The following is an 18699-nucleotide window of genomic DNA, read 5'->3' as shown; positions in this document are numbered from 1 at the left end:
TGGAAAGTCAGAAATAAACAACTAAACACTTCAGGAAGCTTCATACTGCTGGGCTAATTTATGAAAACTTTAACTCAGTGATGGAGCAAGGCTTAAGTGAAATTGAGGTCACTGCTAAGACTGATCACTTGAACCTCCTCAGTTACCGATTTGTATCTCCAAATTAAAATAACAAATCTCCAAGTTATAAGCTTAGAAGTGGCTTTGTCTCCTCTGGCCTAGGAGAACCTGTGGAGCTGCCCTGGGCTGCAGGGCACGAGCACTGCTGCAGCAAACCAGGCCTTCCGGGTCACTGTGAGCGAAGCAGGGAGGAAAGCATCTTCTGAACAATGCCACTTCATTCAGTAACTGGTTCTGAGGATACTTCAGGAAAACAGCTTTTCTGATTGCTTTCTGGAAGACTTGTGCACGCCGGTGAGCTGCAGAGCTTTGCAGACCGGTTTGCAGTGGGAAGCTGCTGTCCGTGCTCTGGGCAGTCCATGCTTGTAGCCCTTGTCATATCAGCCCACAAGTGCTGAGTATTTCCCACCCCGTGGAAAAGGGTTTTTGGGGTTCCAGCACTGCACGACCTTTATTTCTGCGAAGTCAGTGGTGCTGTGGCATCCAGGATTGGCAGGGGCTGTGGTGGGTGCAGGTGGTGCTGCTGTTTGTGCGGGCAGGGTCAGGGGAAATCTGCAATCAGCACCCCTCAGTTTTATGAAAATCCCTCCACTTCTTGCATACACTTGTTCTGGGGCAGTTGCTTCGGCTCTCAGCATTTCACAAAGCAACATGAACTTCTCCCTGAGTGGTAGGATTATAGAAATTATAAATTGTTCCAATGGCCTTTGGCCAGAAAATCACAAGCTGCTTTTTAATGTGGTCAAATAAATTCTGCTCGTAAGTAAACAGTAAGAATTTCTCTACAGCATCAACTTAGGCATTTTGATCCGCCCTCTGTGTGTGCAGGAGACAGTCAGAGATGGGCTGTTTTCCAGGCAGGTCCCAGTATTTTCTGAATTAATTGAAGCAAAAGATTGCAGGAGTAGCATGAATTGGAGGGAGCTTTTATAAATGCTGTTATGTTTTTGGGTGTCTATTCATGTTTTCAGCCTTGAGTACTCCGTGTTTACTGGCTCTTTACACCGGCTGACCCCAAGGCATGTAACTAATGGCTCTACACCTCTCGCTTAGCTCCAAACCTCCTGCTCACCCTGGGAGCATCCACCTTCATTTTGTGTCCCTGTGCCCTTCCTCCGGGGATGTATTTGGGCTGATTTATGGTGCCAGTGTTAGTTCTGCATCCAGCTGATGCCAACTTCTGTGGTTGCTGTTGTGTGTCTGCCTGGAAGCCAGTCGATACCCAGCAGTTTGGACAAGTGCCCCCAGCCACTGCCATGCATCCTGTACGTGCTGGTGAGCAGCCTGTAGACATCCGTGCAAACACCACTGCTGATACCAAGCTGGAAAATTACAGAATAATCTTGAAAGTTGGTGACTCGTTTCTTCAGCTGGAGTTAGTAAAGCAAAGTTTTCCAGCTGGCTTCTAAAATCCCCTGACTTTGTGGGGCTTTGTCTGTCCTTTCCTGCTCAGAAGGGGCAGAACCAGCCAACCCTCGCAGTCTGCTCTGGGTCTGGGGCAGCCTTTAAGCTGCAACTTTAGTGCTGGGCAGTGAATGCAAGATGAAGAACAGCACCTCCATCTAGGCTTTACAGTTTTACAGTGTTTTGCTGTTGTCTGTGGAAGTCAGAGCAGTGATGCTGCAGGGGAGGGAAGCAGACCAGAGTCAAAGCAGGCTGAATTGGGAAGGTGAGGTTTTGGTAGGGCACTGATGCCAAGGTGCTGACCAGGGCTCCTGTCCTTTTTCCCATAGTTTCCCACATGTCCCTGTGCAATTCTTTCACTTCCAGGTGTACATACTCATCTTTTTCCCATAGTTTCCCACATGTCCCTGTGCAATTCTTTCACTTCCAGGTGTACATGCTCATCTTTCCTTCCCAGGGGTGTTCATCTGCTGGCTTTATTGAGGGGTTCTTAGGTGCTTGGCTGCTGCTGAAAAACAGCTCAGGTGAGCAGAAGAGCAGAAGCAGAACTTTTTTTTTTTTTTTTTTTTTTTTGAGAAATCTGGGTTTTGCCCTGGGGAGGATGCTTTCATCCCTGTGGAATCACTTCTGGTTTAGCGAACGCAAAGTGTTAAGTGGCAGTGGCCCATGCAAATTCTGCAGCTTTAAAGCCCAGTTCTGTCCTGCTTTGAACTTAATTAGCACTTGTCTTCAGAAAATCTCCAGGTTCACAGGAATCCTCCACTTTGTTCAAATTTTGTACCTTTTAATTTTTAGACATTTCTTTAGGGTCTCAATTGCACCCTTTGTGCATGCACAGTCTAGGAGGATAATTTGTATACTTGTGGATTTTTTTCTTCCTGTTTCTTTTGAAAGAAAGGTATTTTAATGCTGTTTCTCTGGGTTCAAGCTGCTCCTGCCCTGCCAGCACCTACATCTATTCCTTTCTCCTAATGAGCCACGTCTCTGCTAATACTGGCTCTGCTGCTCCATAGGACTCTGCCCAGCCCATGGGTGCACAGCTGCATAATGATTTGCAAATGCTTCTCTTACACAAATTCAGGGAGGATCCTGTTGTTTCTGTAGACTGCCCAATAGTCGGGAAGAACCTTGAGATCTCAAGTTCAAAACAATTTAGTAAAGAGCACTGAGCATCTTGCTTGAAATGTGCAGTCCATTGCAGCTGCAGAAGCACGTATCCACATGGCCCAGGCTATGGTTCCCTGGGTCTCCCTGCATGGGCACCACGGGAAGGCAGCAAGTGGGCTTTTTGTGTTGATCTGGGGCAGTTACAGCAATTACCTATGGCTAAAATAGACTTTTAACTGTCTTGTAATTAGATTGAACAGCCAGAAGATGGAGGGGCTAGGAGAGAACTGTTTTTACAATGAGTTAGGAAGAGATTTGTACAAATAGTAGGGGGTGGTGGCAGAAATTGCAGCCTTGGCTCAGGAGGGGGAGTCGTTACCTCTGCAGAACACAGGGCCCCTCTGGAAACACCGTGCTGCAACTTCATAGAGTCATTAAGGTTGGAAAAGACCTCCAGGATCACCTGGTCCAACCACCCCCTACCACCAATGTCACCCACTAAACCATATCCCAAAGCACCACGTCCAGCCTTTCCTTGAACACCCCCATGGACGGTGACTCCACCACCTCCCTGGGCAACCTGTCCCAATGCCTGACTGCTCTTTCTGAGAAGATATGTCTCCTAATTTCCAACCTAAACCTCCCCTGGCACAACTTGAGGCTGTTCCCTCTTGTCCTATCACTAGTTATCTGCGAGAAGAGGCCGACCCCAAGCTCCCCACAGCTTCCTTTCAGGCAGTTGCAGAGAGCCATAAGATCTGTCCTGAGCCTCCTCTTCTCCAGACTTGTTGCATTAGTTGTTTGTGAGACTTTATTCTAGGCACATTATGCTTCAAAGCAAAGTGATCTTCTCAGGCATCCCTTGGTAGCTCAGGAGCACAAGCTCTATCTGTTTGGGTGCTTTGAACTGTTTTTGCAGGCTAATGCCTGACCTGTGTGTCACTGCTGGGTAAGCCTGAGCAGACTGCGGTTACCAAAGCACCGAGGGACGGGTCTATTTGAGGCTATCCCCAAATCCAAATTCTTTTCCGTAAGATGCAGCATGAAGGGGGGTAAAATGGACCTGACCTTGAAGGGTTGAGCTGACAGTGATTGTTTCCGTGTTTCTTCTCAGGGGGTGACGTACTGCGGAGAAAGCTCGGCCAGCAGCCTCACCATGGCCAACGTCCCCTGGCACGAAGAGGTGGTGCGCTTCGTCCAGGAGCTGGTCGAACTCATCCCAGACTACGAAATTGCCTGTGAGCACGAACACTCGAACTGTCTGCTGATAGCTCACAAGAAGGTGAGACTCTTCTGTGCCAAGCTGTGAGATCAGGCACCATGCCTTGGCCTTGGAAGTGATGTGCAATTGCCTTATTCGAGCAGATTTTCTTTCTGGAGCTAGCTTAATGCTTCTGGAGGGAAAAATGCCTAGTATGTACCGCAGAGAGTTAATGAAGCCACTGCAGGTTTCAGTTGTCGTGATAACTCAGAGCACTTCCATAGCGTTACACAGCACGAAATATCTAATGGGTCCAGGAAGAGCTCATTGCAATTATTTCTTGTGCTTCATCACTCTCGCTGGTTTGTGTTTTGAGAGAGGCAAAGGCAAATCTTGTTGAGGTGGGTCAGCTGTTTCTGTCTCATTGCCTTATTTTTCTTCGTGATGGTCTTCATTGGTATATGCAGCTCTTTAGGGAACTTACGCTTCACACAAGGTTAGGGTTATGTTTTGCCTCCTCTGGATCCTGGCAATGCCTTCCAAAGCTCTAGATGTCCATGTTCACTTCAACCAAAGCTGGAATAACGTATTTGGCTTATTCTGGAGCTATAATTCTGTCAAAGGTCAAATCGATATGTAGATGTTAAATACCGTCTGCGTGCTTTTTTTGAACTGGACCTGCCTTTCTGCAAAATCATTCATCAGAACACAACAGGCACATTTGTGTTCTCTGTCCTGACGATGGAGAAGAGGATGCAGAGCTGCCTTCTGATGTCACCCAGTGTCCCTTATGCTACTGGGGCACTTTGCAGGCCAGGTGTGTCTCAGCAGCCTTTGAGTGCGTATGTAAAATGTTGTGTTAGAAACTCAGGTTCCTTCATGAATACCATCAACACAATTTGAAATACAAATGAAGTGCCAAAAAATATTTTTTAAAGGATGCAGGTTATGAGAAATATCAAGTACAACTTGCCTTTCTGAGCTCCAGCAAAGCTTAACAGAAAGATGATAGAAAATGTATAATGTGCTAGCAATGCAACTGGTGGAGCAACTACTTACTATGCAACTAGTGATGGTTTTGCTCTTTGCTTGTGTTTGCTGAAGCCACATATTCTCTCTTACCATCTGCTTGGATGGGGACATGGTTTTAGTCACGTGTTGTATGGCTTTACATGCAAGAAAATTCTGGCCATGCTATGCTACACACAGGGAGTAACTGGTTAAAATCGCCACTTGCAGAAGGTCTGAAATATTTTAAATTGGTGTTTGGAAACAATTAGAATCTCATCGTCGAAAACTTTTGTGCAGTTGCAAAACTTTGTTGCTTTCCTTGATTTGCTGTTTTATGGGAATAGATGTAAAAGGAGCAGAAAAAAATGTGATACCTGGCACTATTTTTTTTTTGTTTCAACTCATGATAAAGTTGCTTTATTTACAGTCTCAGTCTTGGTTGTTGCCACTGGCAACAGTGCCTGAACAAATCCTTGAATGCAAAAAATCCTTTTCTAAGGTGAAAGGCTCAGGGAAAGAAAGGAAACAGATTGCCACCTAAGTTATTGATGCATAATTTAAGTAACACTGTTAGTAACAAGAATAGATTGATACCAGCCCAGGAGGAATTCAACAGCTGCTTTGCTTTCCAAAGCCATTAGGAGAGGGCGTCTTTTGGAAACAATCTATACTTGGTACTAAAACAACTAATAAAAAAAAAATATATTTCTATTACATTTAATTCAGAATTTCAGGCTCCAGTGGAGAATAAAATTTGTCAGTGTATATTATTTGGAGAAAATCTGTACTCTGGGAACAATCAAACTGTAGTGAGTAATTGCAAAATCAAAGGTATCTTTAGAAAGTTAAGGAGTTGCAGGAAGTAGGTAATAAAAATAATTTTAAAATGTGATTTTGTTCTTTGGGCTCTGCTAGGTCTGAGTTTTGAGGTTTTGAAACAATATGTATACTAATAATTTTAAACCCTAGTATTGAAGTGCCAGCATGTACTAAAGAGTCTGGACACGTCAGAAGTAATGCACCTTGATTATAGCCTCTGCTCCTTGATTTAAGAAGAGTCATTGATAGGCACCTGCTCACTTGATGAATAATAGTTTAGGACTTGAGCTCTGAAGTATTTTAAGGCCAGAGATTTAGGTAGAAAAGGTTTTTTTAGGTAGAGGAAGCTGCAGTTTGTCTAGTGGTATTTTCTTGTTTTGGGAAATCAAGAGGAGGTTATACATGTACAAGCTGTTGCATTTTAGGGGTACTTCAGTGTCTCAAAAATCTGCTGTTAGTCTTTGAAGTCTCTTCCCTCACACATAGGCATGCACACACGTTTTTTTTTAATTCCATTGACCAGAAGTACGGTCATGGTGTCTGTGTGTCTTTCTACAACTAAAAATAAGAGGCTGGTGAAAGCCTTCAGGCCTCAGTGAAGCTGGGGAAGTGAGAGGACTGCTGCTTACCTCAGGGAGCTCTGGACCTGGCAGCTCCGTGCTGTGCAATAGGAGCTGCAGAGGTTGCATGAGCTTAAAGCCTTAGTGCGACATGTTTGCTTTCCAGTTGCCCTTCACAGAGCCCTAAAAAAAATGCAGGGAGCACCTGTACTGCCCTCATAGGGAGCTGAGGAACCACTGGCTGCAGGCGTTGCCACGCTTTGAGGTCAGCTGGGTACCAGTACCAGCCCCCTGGAGCCAGAGGGCAGCTGGGCTTGGGTGCAGGGTCTGTCTGGATCCGGGCTCCCAAGGCTGTGGGGATTCCTCAGAGCCATCTTTTCTGTGTGCCCCGCACGATGACCTCGAGCCCGCTGCGTCTGCTTTGGTTCTTCAGCAGCGGTGCTAAATCCTTCAGTAATTGTTTCACTTTGTACCAAATTCTATAAATGCCACAGTACAAAAACCTAATTTGTTAGTGCTTTTGAACTAATTGGCTGAGATATTGAGACAGCAGCGACTTTATAATACAACCATTAATATGTATAACCTTCTCCAGAGTGAGACCTCCAGCAGCTGGCTTCCCTGCACTGTAACAATAAATGTTTCCTTGAGACAACCACAACGAGTGCCTAAGGAGAGAGAATGTGCTCCAGTTGCCTTGCAGCAAATATTTTTTTGAATGAAAGCTAGCATTTCAATAATTTCTCAAATGAAACCCTCTGCCTCACTTTGTTGAATTTGCTTTATGCATGTGTTTACCACCCGCTCCGTTGTATCAAAACGCTTGCCTGCCAATTACCTCCCCTTAGGTTTGTTTAAATATCTGACTCGCTTTTGCAAGGGGGAGTTGGTTTCCAGCCACGTTTTCCCAGTTGCTTTCCAGACCTGAGTTTCTTGTTAGCACGGTCTGCATCCTGTGCTGCTGCTCAGTCTGGTCCTTAGCAGGTCTGTGTGTGTGTGTGAGCACCCCTGCCTCCCCTGTGGTGCTGGGATTGTTTTCCATGTCAGTGGATTTCCATGTTGTTTCCTTAGCATAAGGAACACTTTTTTTTGCCTGAGTGGAGGTATCTGTTAACAGGGTGAGGTGAATGGTCAGCAAGCTCAGAGAAGTTGCTGTCAGCATCCTCTTTTCCCAAATAAACAGATTTGCCTGGCTTCTGCCATCAGATTCAGGTCCGTACCCTGGATGCAAGGTCCTCTAGGGCTGCTTGGTCCAGATGCAGCGATTTTACCACAGACCTCCCTCATCTCACCAGTGGAGTATTTTCTTTCCCTGGTGCTGCTGGCTGGCTCCTCTGGCACAGCAGGGTCGCAGCAGGCACAGCGTGCCCACTGGCACCGAGCAGCTGCAACACAAGCCAAGGCAGCCACTTCTGGGAAGGTATCTGCAGCCACTCGATGGGGAAGATTTTGCTTTCATTCCTCTTGGAGGCCCTGCAGGAGGGTATTGCCTGAGCTACCCCGTGCTGGTGGAGGTGAGGTGTCCTTCTATAGAGGGTAGGGGCGGTCTGATAAGGGAGACATGCTTTCAGAGGAAGGACTCTCCTCACTGTCCTCTCCTGGAAGAGCTGGGGAGAAGACTTCCCATAGCCAAGATACAGTGCTGAGGGTGCACAGTGTGCCACCACACCAGATATTATGGGTAGCTGCAATTGAAATAAGCTGGGGGGAGATGGCAACCTGGTCTGTGGTGCTCATTGCTCTCCATCAACCAAGAGATCTTCCCACCAGAGATGAAATCAGACTTCTTTTTGTTCCCACCGGGCTTTCCAGCATCACCCATGTCTGTCCCATGGGGCTCTGGTGGGACACGAGGACTTCACATGCACCCTGGCTGTGCTTGTAGGAGGCTTGAGAGTTTGGGTGAAGGACAGTGAAGTTGCTCCATGCTGAGCATTTCATCTATATTTAGGGAGGAGAAGGAAGCACTTAACTACCAGCTGCAGATTGACTAACAAGGGTTATATTACAGAAAAATAGTCCATCACATCCATTTCCTTCCTGCCTTGCAAATCATTTGGAGAGCACGAGCTGTCCCTGTGATCCTGCATCCCAGATCCAGAACTTGGACCCTGTCCTCCTCTTGCTACCTCAGCTGTTATATCAGCATTACCCCATGCTGTGACTGGTGCAGTACATGGGGAAAAGGGACTTGACTTGCTGCTTCATGTCAGAAGGTCATGAAAGATGCCACATCCCTGCGCAGGGGCTCCTCCCTGTCTCAGGACAAAGTGTTTTAGTAGCCCAAGTACAGCCTGATTGCAGGTGTGAGCATGAGGTCTTATGGGTTTTAAGTTGCTTTTTTTTCCCCTCCATCTCCTTCGAAGTAGGAAGGTGGCTCTGCTGTGCTTGATCTGGTAGTTATTAAAAGAAGATCAGTTATGCTAAGGTAATCAATTTTTCATCCATCGGAATTAAAACTGTCTGGATGTAGCCCTGGTTTAATTGGCAGATGAGTTGTTCATCTCTGCAGCAGGTACAGATTAAAAAAAAATCTGCAATAATGAATCTTTTCTTTAGAGTAATTAATTCATACAAGATTAGATTTAATAAATAGAAGCTGACAAGTGGCAGAGGAACAATCCCACAAGCATCAAGCACTGCAGTACTGGCCCAGCAGCGCACAGCCAGGTCGCTTTAGCCTTGGTTTGGTGTTGCCTTTTTGTTTCGCTGCTCTCAGGAAACATTATAGCAAACCCCATTTCCAGGCACTGTAGTTGCCAGCTCTGGGAGGTGTTTCATCTACTTCAGCGTGGCTGCTTGCAAAGAATGGATTGGTTCTAACCTTCTGTTCCACACGTTTGTTACTTAACTAGTTTAATCTTTACTTCTTCCATGCAAAGCCTGAGGTTACAATTGATAAATAAAAATAAAAGGTTTTTAACTTTTAACAAGCTGTGTGACCCTGTTAAGATTAATTTATCTACAATATTTCTTCTTTTTTTCCCTGAATGACTCCAGCTCAGCCACTTTCACTGTTGAATAAATGGAGCCTTAAATAATTGTGAGTCTTAATTAGATGAGAAACTGTGTGTAATAATACAATGAATTATTTGTTTGACTTTAAGGAGTACTGTCAGAGTACTTTGTACTGACAGGTGCCAAAAAGTCACTGCAGTTGCATAGTGCAAGTTTTCTCTCTCATTATATGTGGTCTAATTAATACTACCTTGTGTGGAGGAGTTGTTTACTGAAATGATTGGCTGCATCAGTTTTAAAGTAAGATGCTTGGGACTGAGACCTTCAGAGTCATTTTCCAGCTGCCTTCCTCATGTCAGGCATTTTTCTGGGCATAGACATGGAGAGCAGCAATACAAAGCCAGTAGCTGAAAGCAACCTTATTGCAGATCCGAAGCGGTAAATAATTCCTGAGCAGCACATTTCACGTGGCATTACCCCGCACTCAGACATCTATTTCAGGTCCCAGAGTTCTTAAACATTTCAAAACCGTGCAACCTTGAGAAGTAAAATGGAGTTGGAAGATGGGATTGTATTTCTCACAAAGGGCATCACAGAGGTGAGGCGGGCTTGCAAAGCCAGCCATGGTGGCAGCAGGAGGAATGGACCCAGCTCAGCCTCGCGTGCTGCCTCTGGGGCTGCGATGTTTAAATTCCTTCTGACTGTAAGAGCCCAGCTGCACCGTCTAGACAGCTCACGACTTCTGTCCATTATAGAAAATCCAGATGTGCGCCTACCCCACCAAATCTGGTTCACAGACAGGTTCTCTGCAAGGCTGGTGCTGTTTCTTTAGGTCTGATGTGCTGCAACACACCTGGAGTCTGGGACAGGCCCCAAGGCTCTGGTGCCAATGCAAATGCAAGAGGAAAATAGGTGATGGGTGTTAACTTCTGCACTGCTGTACAGCTGCTTGTAGGCAGATTTATTTTTGTATTCTGAGTCAGATATCATTGCAGATCAATGAAATTTGCAGTGTGTTGATGCTCCTGAGTTGTTCCAGCTGATGCCAGGGGAGTTAAGGAGAGGAGTGTTTCTGCTATGCACTTTTGTCTCAAAATGCTCTTAATGTAAACCGTCTAGTGTGAAGCAGGTGGTCTTCAGTGACCCCATGGGCTGTGGACTCACCTGGTCTGAAGTGCAGTCTGCAGTGCTGGCAGGAAGCTGTGCAGGTACTCGAAAACACACAGGCATACTTTTAAGTTTCAAGAATATAAGTACAGAAACATGGAATTTAAAAACAAAACGAAGAACTACCAAAAGTGCCAAAGTGCAAAGCCCCGTTCCCTTTCCCCAGAACAATATTTTTTCCTTCTTAGTGAAAGAATATATTTAGGCTCAGCAAAGAAAGCATTTCAAGGGAAGGTGCTGACAAACGGACTGAGGATACCCAATTGCTTTTCCAAAGATAAGCTTTCTTCTCAAAGAATGTAAATAGAAGGTAGCAGTGTTGGGTTTTAATCTCTGTGCTTTTAAATGCTCAGACAGCGCAGGGAGCGCAATGCTGCAGGCTCTGGATGCATTACTTCCCTTAAAAACAAATAAAAAAAAAGATGTGTTTTTTTGGAAAGCACAGCCCTTCCGAAACCCTGCCTGCGGCACCGAAGCACCCCGCAGCACTGGGTCGCTAGAGCCATCAGCAGAAGCTTTGCCCAGGCGACACAGAGCCCCTGTGTAAGCTGTCAGCTTGTGTCGCTCAGCAGGGTTTTGAGAGAAGGCGGAGGAAGACCTAATCGCTTCTGAATGTGTAAGAGCAGAGCCAGCAGCTGGGTTTGATTTGGTTTTTGGGATAGGACATAAAAGTGCAGGCAAGGGAAGGGAAGCATCCGAGCTGCTGGCCTTACAAAAGCTCAGCTGCTGAGACTTGCTCTTGCAAAATGCTCTTTAATGTCTCATGCCCCGTGCAAACCAAATAAGCATTGATGTAGCATTGGCCAAAACCCTTTTTTCAGAATGTTGGGGATTGCAATTAGAAAAACTGTTGGGGGATTGGCGTGACCTCCCTGCACATCCAGACTGCTCCCTGCTGTCCAGTGCCGGGTCCATGCTGCTGACCGTGCCCCGTTTTCCCTCCTTGCTACTGACTGATTTTTGCGTGGGTTTTAAGACTGCATATAAAGCTGCTGTATTTAACTGGTAAATACTGCACGTGCCATTTGCTGGACTACTAAACCCGTGCATTTATCCACACGTTCATGAGTCATTGAAGAGCTGGTTGTGAGCCCCCAAGCCCTCTGTTTTCTCCCTCTGCCCTGCATCAGCCTCACGGGACGCAATGTGCCGAGGCTGCCTTGTGGCCCTGTGGGCTGTGCTGTGGTTTGTCCTGTTCTGCCCGAGCTCTGTCCTCCTGTCCGGGAAATGCACACTTTTCTGCAGAGACCAGCAGTCAGCAGGCAAAGAGGAGCGTTCTCCTTCCAGCGTGTTTTCCTCTGAGGAGAATATAGCATTATCCTTGTTAGGGCAAGCTAATTGGGTTTTGGCTGACTTCCATTTTTCAGCATTGGCATTTCATGTGTCACCATTTCTGCCTTTCTTCTGTATTTTATCCCTTCGTATAAACCCCGTGTTTATTTCTTGGCAATTACGCGCGAATGGGCCAATGTAGTAAATTGTACTACTATATCGTCCTCAATACATGCATAAATTTTTATTCTCCAAAATTGTTTATGCAAATAGGTTGATAAGAAGAGAAATATGTAGTGTGGTTCTTCTCCTTCGTGTATCTTGATGGGTTTCTGCAGCAAGCAGCTCTTCTCCGTACAGACTAAACAGCTCTAAACATACTGCAAAGGCTGATTTAAAGAAATTTCCCATTCGTATCCACGCTGCCGCAGCTCTGCCCCATGCACAGGGCCTTGGTGTCGTGCTACAAAATTACTTTGAACCAAAAACCTGCGGAGCTGTAAGCAGTTGTGTCGCAGGGGCAGGGAGGTGATGCTCAGGTCGGAGCCACCTGATCCTTCAGCTCTGAATGTGTGCTTCCAGGTTCCTCCTGACTCGAGGGCCATTATGAGTTCTTTATGGTGCTCCTTGCACGAGCTGTAGGATCTGCAGAAATAGGGTTTGCGGAGCTGGGCACCAGTACAGCTTCTGACCGGAGCAAGCAGGGGTGGGAGCCTGGGGACCCAGGGACAAGACCTCCTAGGGGGAAGCTGAGCGCTGGCCCCGGCATCACCTCGCTGTTGAGCAAAGCCCTTGGGAGGCGCTGAGTTTGCCTTTCCAGACAGCACAGCCTGGCCTCAGAGCCACTGAAGGAGTTTTATTGCTCTTTTTTTAAGATGCTAACTTGAAAACAAGGGGAAGGTTTCAGCCATTCGTCTTTTGCCGATGTATTTATCGCCTTAAAAGACTTAACCAGGTAGTGAAAAATTTGATAAAACATCCAACTGCATTAGTTTGAAATAACACTGATGCCTATCATTGGTTCGCCTGTTGTATGGATGTTGTGAAACTGTTCCAAGTCTTAAATCTTCCATTATCTGTGAAATAATCATAAAATTGTTAAAACTTCGTCTGTAAATCCTAAGCAATTGAGGCTCTTCTCCCCTACCCCACGTTAGTCTGGTTTTTATTCCTTAGCAGAAGTAATTGGTTTTCATGACAAGAATAAAGGATGGTTCCCATCTCTTTGTTTTTTATTGCTGTTGTTTTGCAGCCCCACAAATATTTAATAGTATTTAATCTGCTTTTGTAACAAACCCCAGGCAGCCTCCATCCAGCCGCTCTTGCGGGAGCTCTTGTTGTGCAGGGCTGCAGCAGGCGGTTCACAGCATCAGTAGCTCTGCTGTGTCAGGAGCTGCAGGTTTGTATATTGAGCCCAAATGAGATGGCTTAGAATCTCCCCTAGGTGCCCCAGTCCACGTTCAGGACACCTGTGGAGCAATGCGAGTGATTGTGCAAGCCTGGGAGGGGTTAAAACCAGATTAAACCAGAGCTCCATCATTTTGTCCTCAACATTTATTCTGAGGGGATGAGGAGGGGGCAAATATCCCATTCTGCCACTGACCAAACTACCTCTCCAAGCCTCACCTCGCTCAGAAGCACAGCCCAGAGGCTGCGGGTCTGAGCCTGCTGCACTTGGGCCACCTGCGAGCAGTGTCCTCCCTGCTTCTGCTGCTTGGCCTCCGGGAGCCTCCGGAGTTTGTGCTGCCTGGTGGGGTCTGGGGAAAGGCAGAGCTTTGGTGCTGCTCGAGGATTTCTCACACAGAGGCAGCACCCAGTGCCACGTTCCTCAGTGCTGTCTGCTGTCAAATTGTGGGTCAAGAACCCCCGATGCTCCGCATGTTTGCACTTAACGGGGTGCTTCTGGTTTGGGAAATACGGGTGCTTGTGTCTGCTGGAGGAGTCAGGGTGCCTGCCCCCAGAGCTTCTGACAGCACAGTCCGCTTGCAGGAGCACTCTAACACGTATGGCCAAAATCGCCCCACAGACACTGGTGTGGGTGGGAGGTTCTGGGTTTTATCTCCTGCTGTTAGCCTTGTTGAAGGTCAGTGTCTCCACAGATACCACAGTGAGATACAGCCATGGCAGGGCATGAATGGAGTAGTTTGTTTTGAAAAAGGGAAGCAATACAGTTGTGTCCTGATTTCAGACTTTGATCCCTGTGCAAGACAGCTTTTACCCCCAGGTGGGCAGCGGTGCTGTTCTACTGGGAGACTCCGTAGAGGCACAGATCTACACCAGGGTTTGGGTTGGGGATGGCAGCTGCAGCCTTGTGCCAGCTGCCCTGGTGGCACGAGCACCTCTCGTGGCTTTGGCTCTTGCTCAGCCTCTCTTGGCTGCAAGGTTAAGGATTCTTTGCAAGCTTCCCCTTCCCTCCTGAGATGAGAGCATCCCATGGGTTTTCAATGAAATGAGCTTTACAAAATTACCTCTTCAGCTGGTTCCAAGTCTCAGCTGTGGCTTTATTCTTTATGTAGAAGGTTTGTTAGTTGGCCTTGAGTCTATCTAGGGACCCATCTGACGAGTTAGGAGCTCTGAGCATGTCATGGGAATAGGCTCAGCGACTTGTTGTGTGCTAAGCAGCTCTGCTTCATGCTGCCTGTGTTACAGGTCGTGTGGCTGGACCCTGCAGAATTTTTTGCCCTTAGTTCATGTGAGAATTTATTGATGAGCAGGAGTGAATCAAATCTGGGGAGGGCTCTGATGCATGGTCTGAACTTGTTCAAGTGTCTTCCCTTCAGCCTCTGGCTTTTGGCTTATGATGTTTCAAGACAGGCACTGGGGATAGAAAGAGAGGGATGGGAGAGCAGAGAGAAGCTGCAGAGGAGTGCCATGGGCAGAACAGGTCCAAGCCCCAGGTCTCTGCTGGCTGCAGAGCACCACCGCCTGCCTGCAGCACTCCCAGGCTGCTGTGCTGGGAAGGGCTGCGAGCGGGGCTGCAGAAACCTTGCTCTGGGATGCTCTTTGTGCCAGTAAGGTTTGAGTCTTGGTAGTTAGGACTGCACTGGAGGGATGGGAGCTGGGTGACTTGGCCAAAGTCATCTGGCACCTCCCATCGGGAGGGAAGCTCAGCTCTCCTGAGGCTGGTTCTGTCAGGGACCTGTCTGCTTTCCCAGCAATGTGTTGCCTCCTCTGCTGTTGCTTTATTTGCAGCCGCTCACATGGGAAAGGACGTGTTGCCTTGTTTAAATGTTAGCATATAAAGAATGAGCCTTGGGCGAGCATATTTACAGCAAGACTCCTTCCCGGCTGTTCTGGCTCTGCAGTCGCACATCTCTGCTCTGGGTGAAGGACTCCTCCTGCAACAATCTGCTGCAATTACACAGGCAGCAAGAGATTAACATTGGCAATGTTTGATTCAAAGTTTTGCAGGTATCAGCAGTTTTTCCAACCAAAAAAGCTTTTAGTTCTTGGGCAGAAAGTCAAATGCCATTTAAATGCATAACCATCAGGTTTCGAAAAAATCAGGGAGCCAGTATGTTTTCCCTCTTTCTTTGGATAAGCTCTCAGCTCAGACAAATCCTAATTGAGGATTCAGTCAAGACTGCTGCTAAATTAGCAGAGCAGGTCTGTGAGACAAACGCAGCTTCAACTTGTCAAAGTAAGGAATTCTTAAAATTCTTGTATTGAAAGAGGATTCGTGTCATTAAACCTTTTTATCTTTCCCCACTCCCGAACACAGCCCTTCTGCCCCTGCCTTTCATCAAGGGACACCTGGGTATTGGGCTCAAATTTATACATTGCTTCCAGGACTCCTTCAGTTCCCCAGATTAAGGTGTCTAAGGTATAAATGACAGTGCACTGGCAAGTGCAATTGCACCTGAAACTGGGCTTTGGGATGCAAAGTGGGGCTGAAATGATGTTGGGATCTGGTACTTCAAAGGATCAGTCAAGCCACCAAACAATCGAATCTTCATGAAGCTTATCTGCTGGTAGACAGCTCTGCTAAATGACTACAGCTGTAAGAGAAGTGGCCATCCTGTTTCTGCGTTTGCTTTGTCAGACCTCATGGATGAAATGTAGCTCAGAAACAGTAAGCTCCTGGTATATGTCTGCCTGAAGGATTTCCTTTTCCTCTTTAAGAATCTATCTTAACTTCTGGATGGCTTCACCTTGGACATAATGGGGCCAGAAATTTGGGGAAAAAAATAAATAAAAAATCACCAGACCCACAAAAAAAAATACAGGTAGGAAACCAATTTAATACACACCCAGCTTCAGCAGCTTGTCCCACCATGAATCACTGACATGGTAATGCTCCCTGCTCTGCAGCACAGTAACACGTCTCTCTTATTTTGCAGTTCAAGGTTGACGGCGAGTGGTGCACCTGGATCAACTACGAGCGCTTCCAGGAGCTGGTGCGAGAGCACGAGAGGAGTGGGGGATCAAAGACATTCACAGCAGCAGACTACACAGCCAGGACTCCTCGCTGGGCGCTTTTTGGGTCCAGCCAACGGGGCTTTGATCCCCTGGATGTAAGATACCAGCGGAAGAGCAAAGCAAAAGACATCTCTGGGTGCTGACGTTAGGATGGGGCTCGCCAGTCTGCAGGCTGGCTGATGGATGAGCTTTGGTCTTCATTTCCATACTAACACCCATATCAAATCTGTTCACGTAGACTTTCTGAAGTTGAATATTGAGAAGGATGTTGAAGTCTTTGTTTAACCCTTCCTTGCTGTTTTTAGGGCTTCTTGGATGGAAGTATTTATAACACTTTTTACCTTGTACAAATGCTGCGTGAGAGCAATGTGTCATCGTTGGCAGCGCCATCGGGGAGGCCGTGTTCGTGATCTCTGTGGCTGTGCAAGCTGGGGTTCAGGTGCGGGGGGGGTGGGCGTTGGTGACGAGTCATAAGGGAGACCAGGGGTGCACCCAGCTCGGCTGCAAAGTGTGTGGTGTCCATAGGGGTAAGTGTGAAGGGGATTTAGGCACTGCTGGCTGGCTGGGTCTGTGCAGGTGCGACTGCAGGCAGATCTAAAAGCCCCACTGAAGGCCTCATTGTACCAACGACTGTACCTTTATGTGTTCTGAACGCCTGCTGTCTGCTGAAAGACCCTGTCTGCTGCCCAAGGTTCAGCTTACTGGGGATGGTGTAAGTAACAGCACCCCTACTAATGTCGTGTGCAACTTCTGATATCTGTCCAAATGATTTCCAACTCCATGGTTTCGGCAATGTGTACTTTCCAAGCTGTTTTACTCCAGTCTCCCAGCAGCCTTAACCAGCACATGATCCGTCAAAGCCACGCTGTGCTCATGGAAGGATGCCTTTGCTCCACCTGTGCAATTCACCAGCCCCTTGTGGTTTAAGCCAGCGGGCAGCTCAGCACCACGCAGCCGCTTGCTCATTGTCCACAGTGGGATGGGGAGAGAATCGGAAACAGGTAAAACTCATGGGTTCAGATGAAGACAGTTTAACAGGCCAGAAAAGGAAGGGAAGATAATAAAGGAACACACAAAACAAGTGATGCACGACACGATTGCTCGCTGCCTGCTGACTGATGCCCAGCCAGTCCCTGAGCAGCAGTGGCCCCTCCAGCCAACTCCCCCTGCTTAATTGCTCAGCATGACACCATAAGTTGTGGGATATCCCTTGGGCCAGTTTGGGTCACCTGTCTTGGGTCACCTGTCCTGGCTGTGTCCTTTCCGAAGCTTCTTGTGCACCCTAAGCCTTCTTGCTGGCAGGGCAGCATGAGAAGCTGGGAAGTGTGGCTTTGTGTAAGCACTAAAACTTTGGTGTGTTACCAACGTTATTTTCCTCCAAAGTCCAAAATATGGCACCATACCAGCCACTGTGAAGAAAATTAACTATATCTCAGCCCAAACCAGGGCCCAGCATCACCACTGGTTTGAATAGGGGTGCCAATCTGATGTAAGTGAAAACCCAATCCAGTTGATTTCTTCTGTGTCAAGAACCTACTTCTTATCATGGAGTGGTGACATCCAAGCATGGGGTACACTGACAGCCACAGGGGTTGCCTTGCACTCTCTTTGGAGGTACTGGGGTCTGGCTGGAAAAATGCGTTTAAATGAGAGAGGAAGGGGTTTGCTGTTGGGAAGATCACTGCTCTCACGTGCCTTTCTATTTATGCAATACCCATGTCGGCTGCAGTCTCAGTGTGAGCTCTCACTGATGTGTTAGGAAGGACTGGCATGAAAATACCCAGGGCAGACCTCACTGGGGAAGCACCACTGTGGTCAGGCTGTGTGTTCAGTCACTGAAGGCCTGAAATAGCCCCAGACATCCCTGATGCCTGCTGGCTGCCTGCCACAGCTCTGCCAGACTTTTCCCCAGGGGGCAGGAGGGCTTCCCCACCTTCTCCTCCCACTCCGCTGCGATGTGGGGTGGTTGCAGTCCCCGCTTCCTCCAGCGGCTGCGTGGTGGAAGCCTGACACTGCTCCAGCTGAGGAGCCTGGCCAAGCCAGCTGCAGAAATGTGGCTTGAGTGGAGACCCAGAGGTGCCAGCTGGAGATGGGAGAATGCAGCCATGCTCCAGCATCTGCATCCCCGCCGGGCTCCAGGTGCTCGCAGTGCTCCCACCGCTGCTGGCTCCACAAGCGCTTGCAGCCTGGGATCCGCGGAGCCCACGGTGTTGTCGATGGGTGCTCCTCAGATTGTGACTGTTTTTAAGATTACCTCATTTCTTAAATTGTTAAAAGTGATTCTGAAAAAGAAAGAAAATAAAAAATAATTTTCCCTAGGGCACCTTTGTGTGTCATAGTCATACAAGACTCTGTGAGAGGGGATGCTAACAGGATTTTAAGGATGTGAAAAGCACAACAAGTGTTGCAGAACATCTTTTTTCTTGAATCTTTTTTCTTGCACAAGGAGCAGAAGGGTTAGCCCACGTGCCTGTGGGTAATGGAAAGGGCTTGGTGGATAGGAAGCAGCTCCAACAGGCCCATCACGGGTTCTGCCCAAAGCACTGAAAGGAGGTTGGAGCTGGGGAGAAGTCACTGCGCTTCCACAGGGACACAAGTGGCACCTGCAAGCCATGGGCAGGTGTGGGATGTTTTTAAGCCATCTCTGTGTCTGCATATGAT

General features: G+C 47.5%; 1 protein-coding gene across 5 annotated transcripts in view; it reads left to right on the top strand.

Annotated features, from left to right (window-relative positions):
* Positions 1–18361, top strand: part of TYW1B (tRNA-yW synthesizing protein 1 homolog B) — a 109135-nt gene extending 90774 nt beyond the window's left edge. For all 5 annotated transcript variants that reach the window (XM_072026179.1, XM_027445999.3, XM_072026182.1 and 2 more), the window contains 2 exons: positions 3746–3913; positions 15960–18361. In XM_072026179.1, coding sequence (XP_071882280.1) covers positions 3746–3913; positions 15960–16181 — 390 coding nt within the window. In that variant the 3' untranslated portion in view covers positions 16182–18361. The remainder of the gene's footprint in view (positions 1–3745; positions 3914–15959) is intronic.
* Positions 18362–18699: the final 338 nt, after the last annotated feature.

The sequence above is a fragment of the Anas platyrhynchos genome, chromosome 20 (genome assembly GCF_047663525.1).
Source record: "Anas platyrhynchos isolate ZD024472 breed Pekin duck chromosome 20, IASCAAS_PekinDuck_T2T, whole genome shotgun sequence".
In the NCBI taxonomy this organism is placed as follows: Eukaryota; Metazoa; Chordata; class Aves; order Anseriformes; family Anatidae; genus Anas; species Anas platyrhynchos.
The sequence above is the reverse complement of the archived record's forward strand: the minus strand, read 5'-3'. Positions and strand labels throughout refer to the sequence as shown.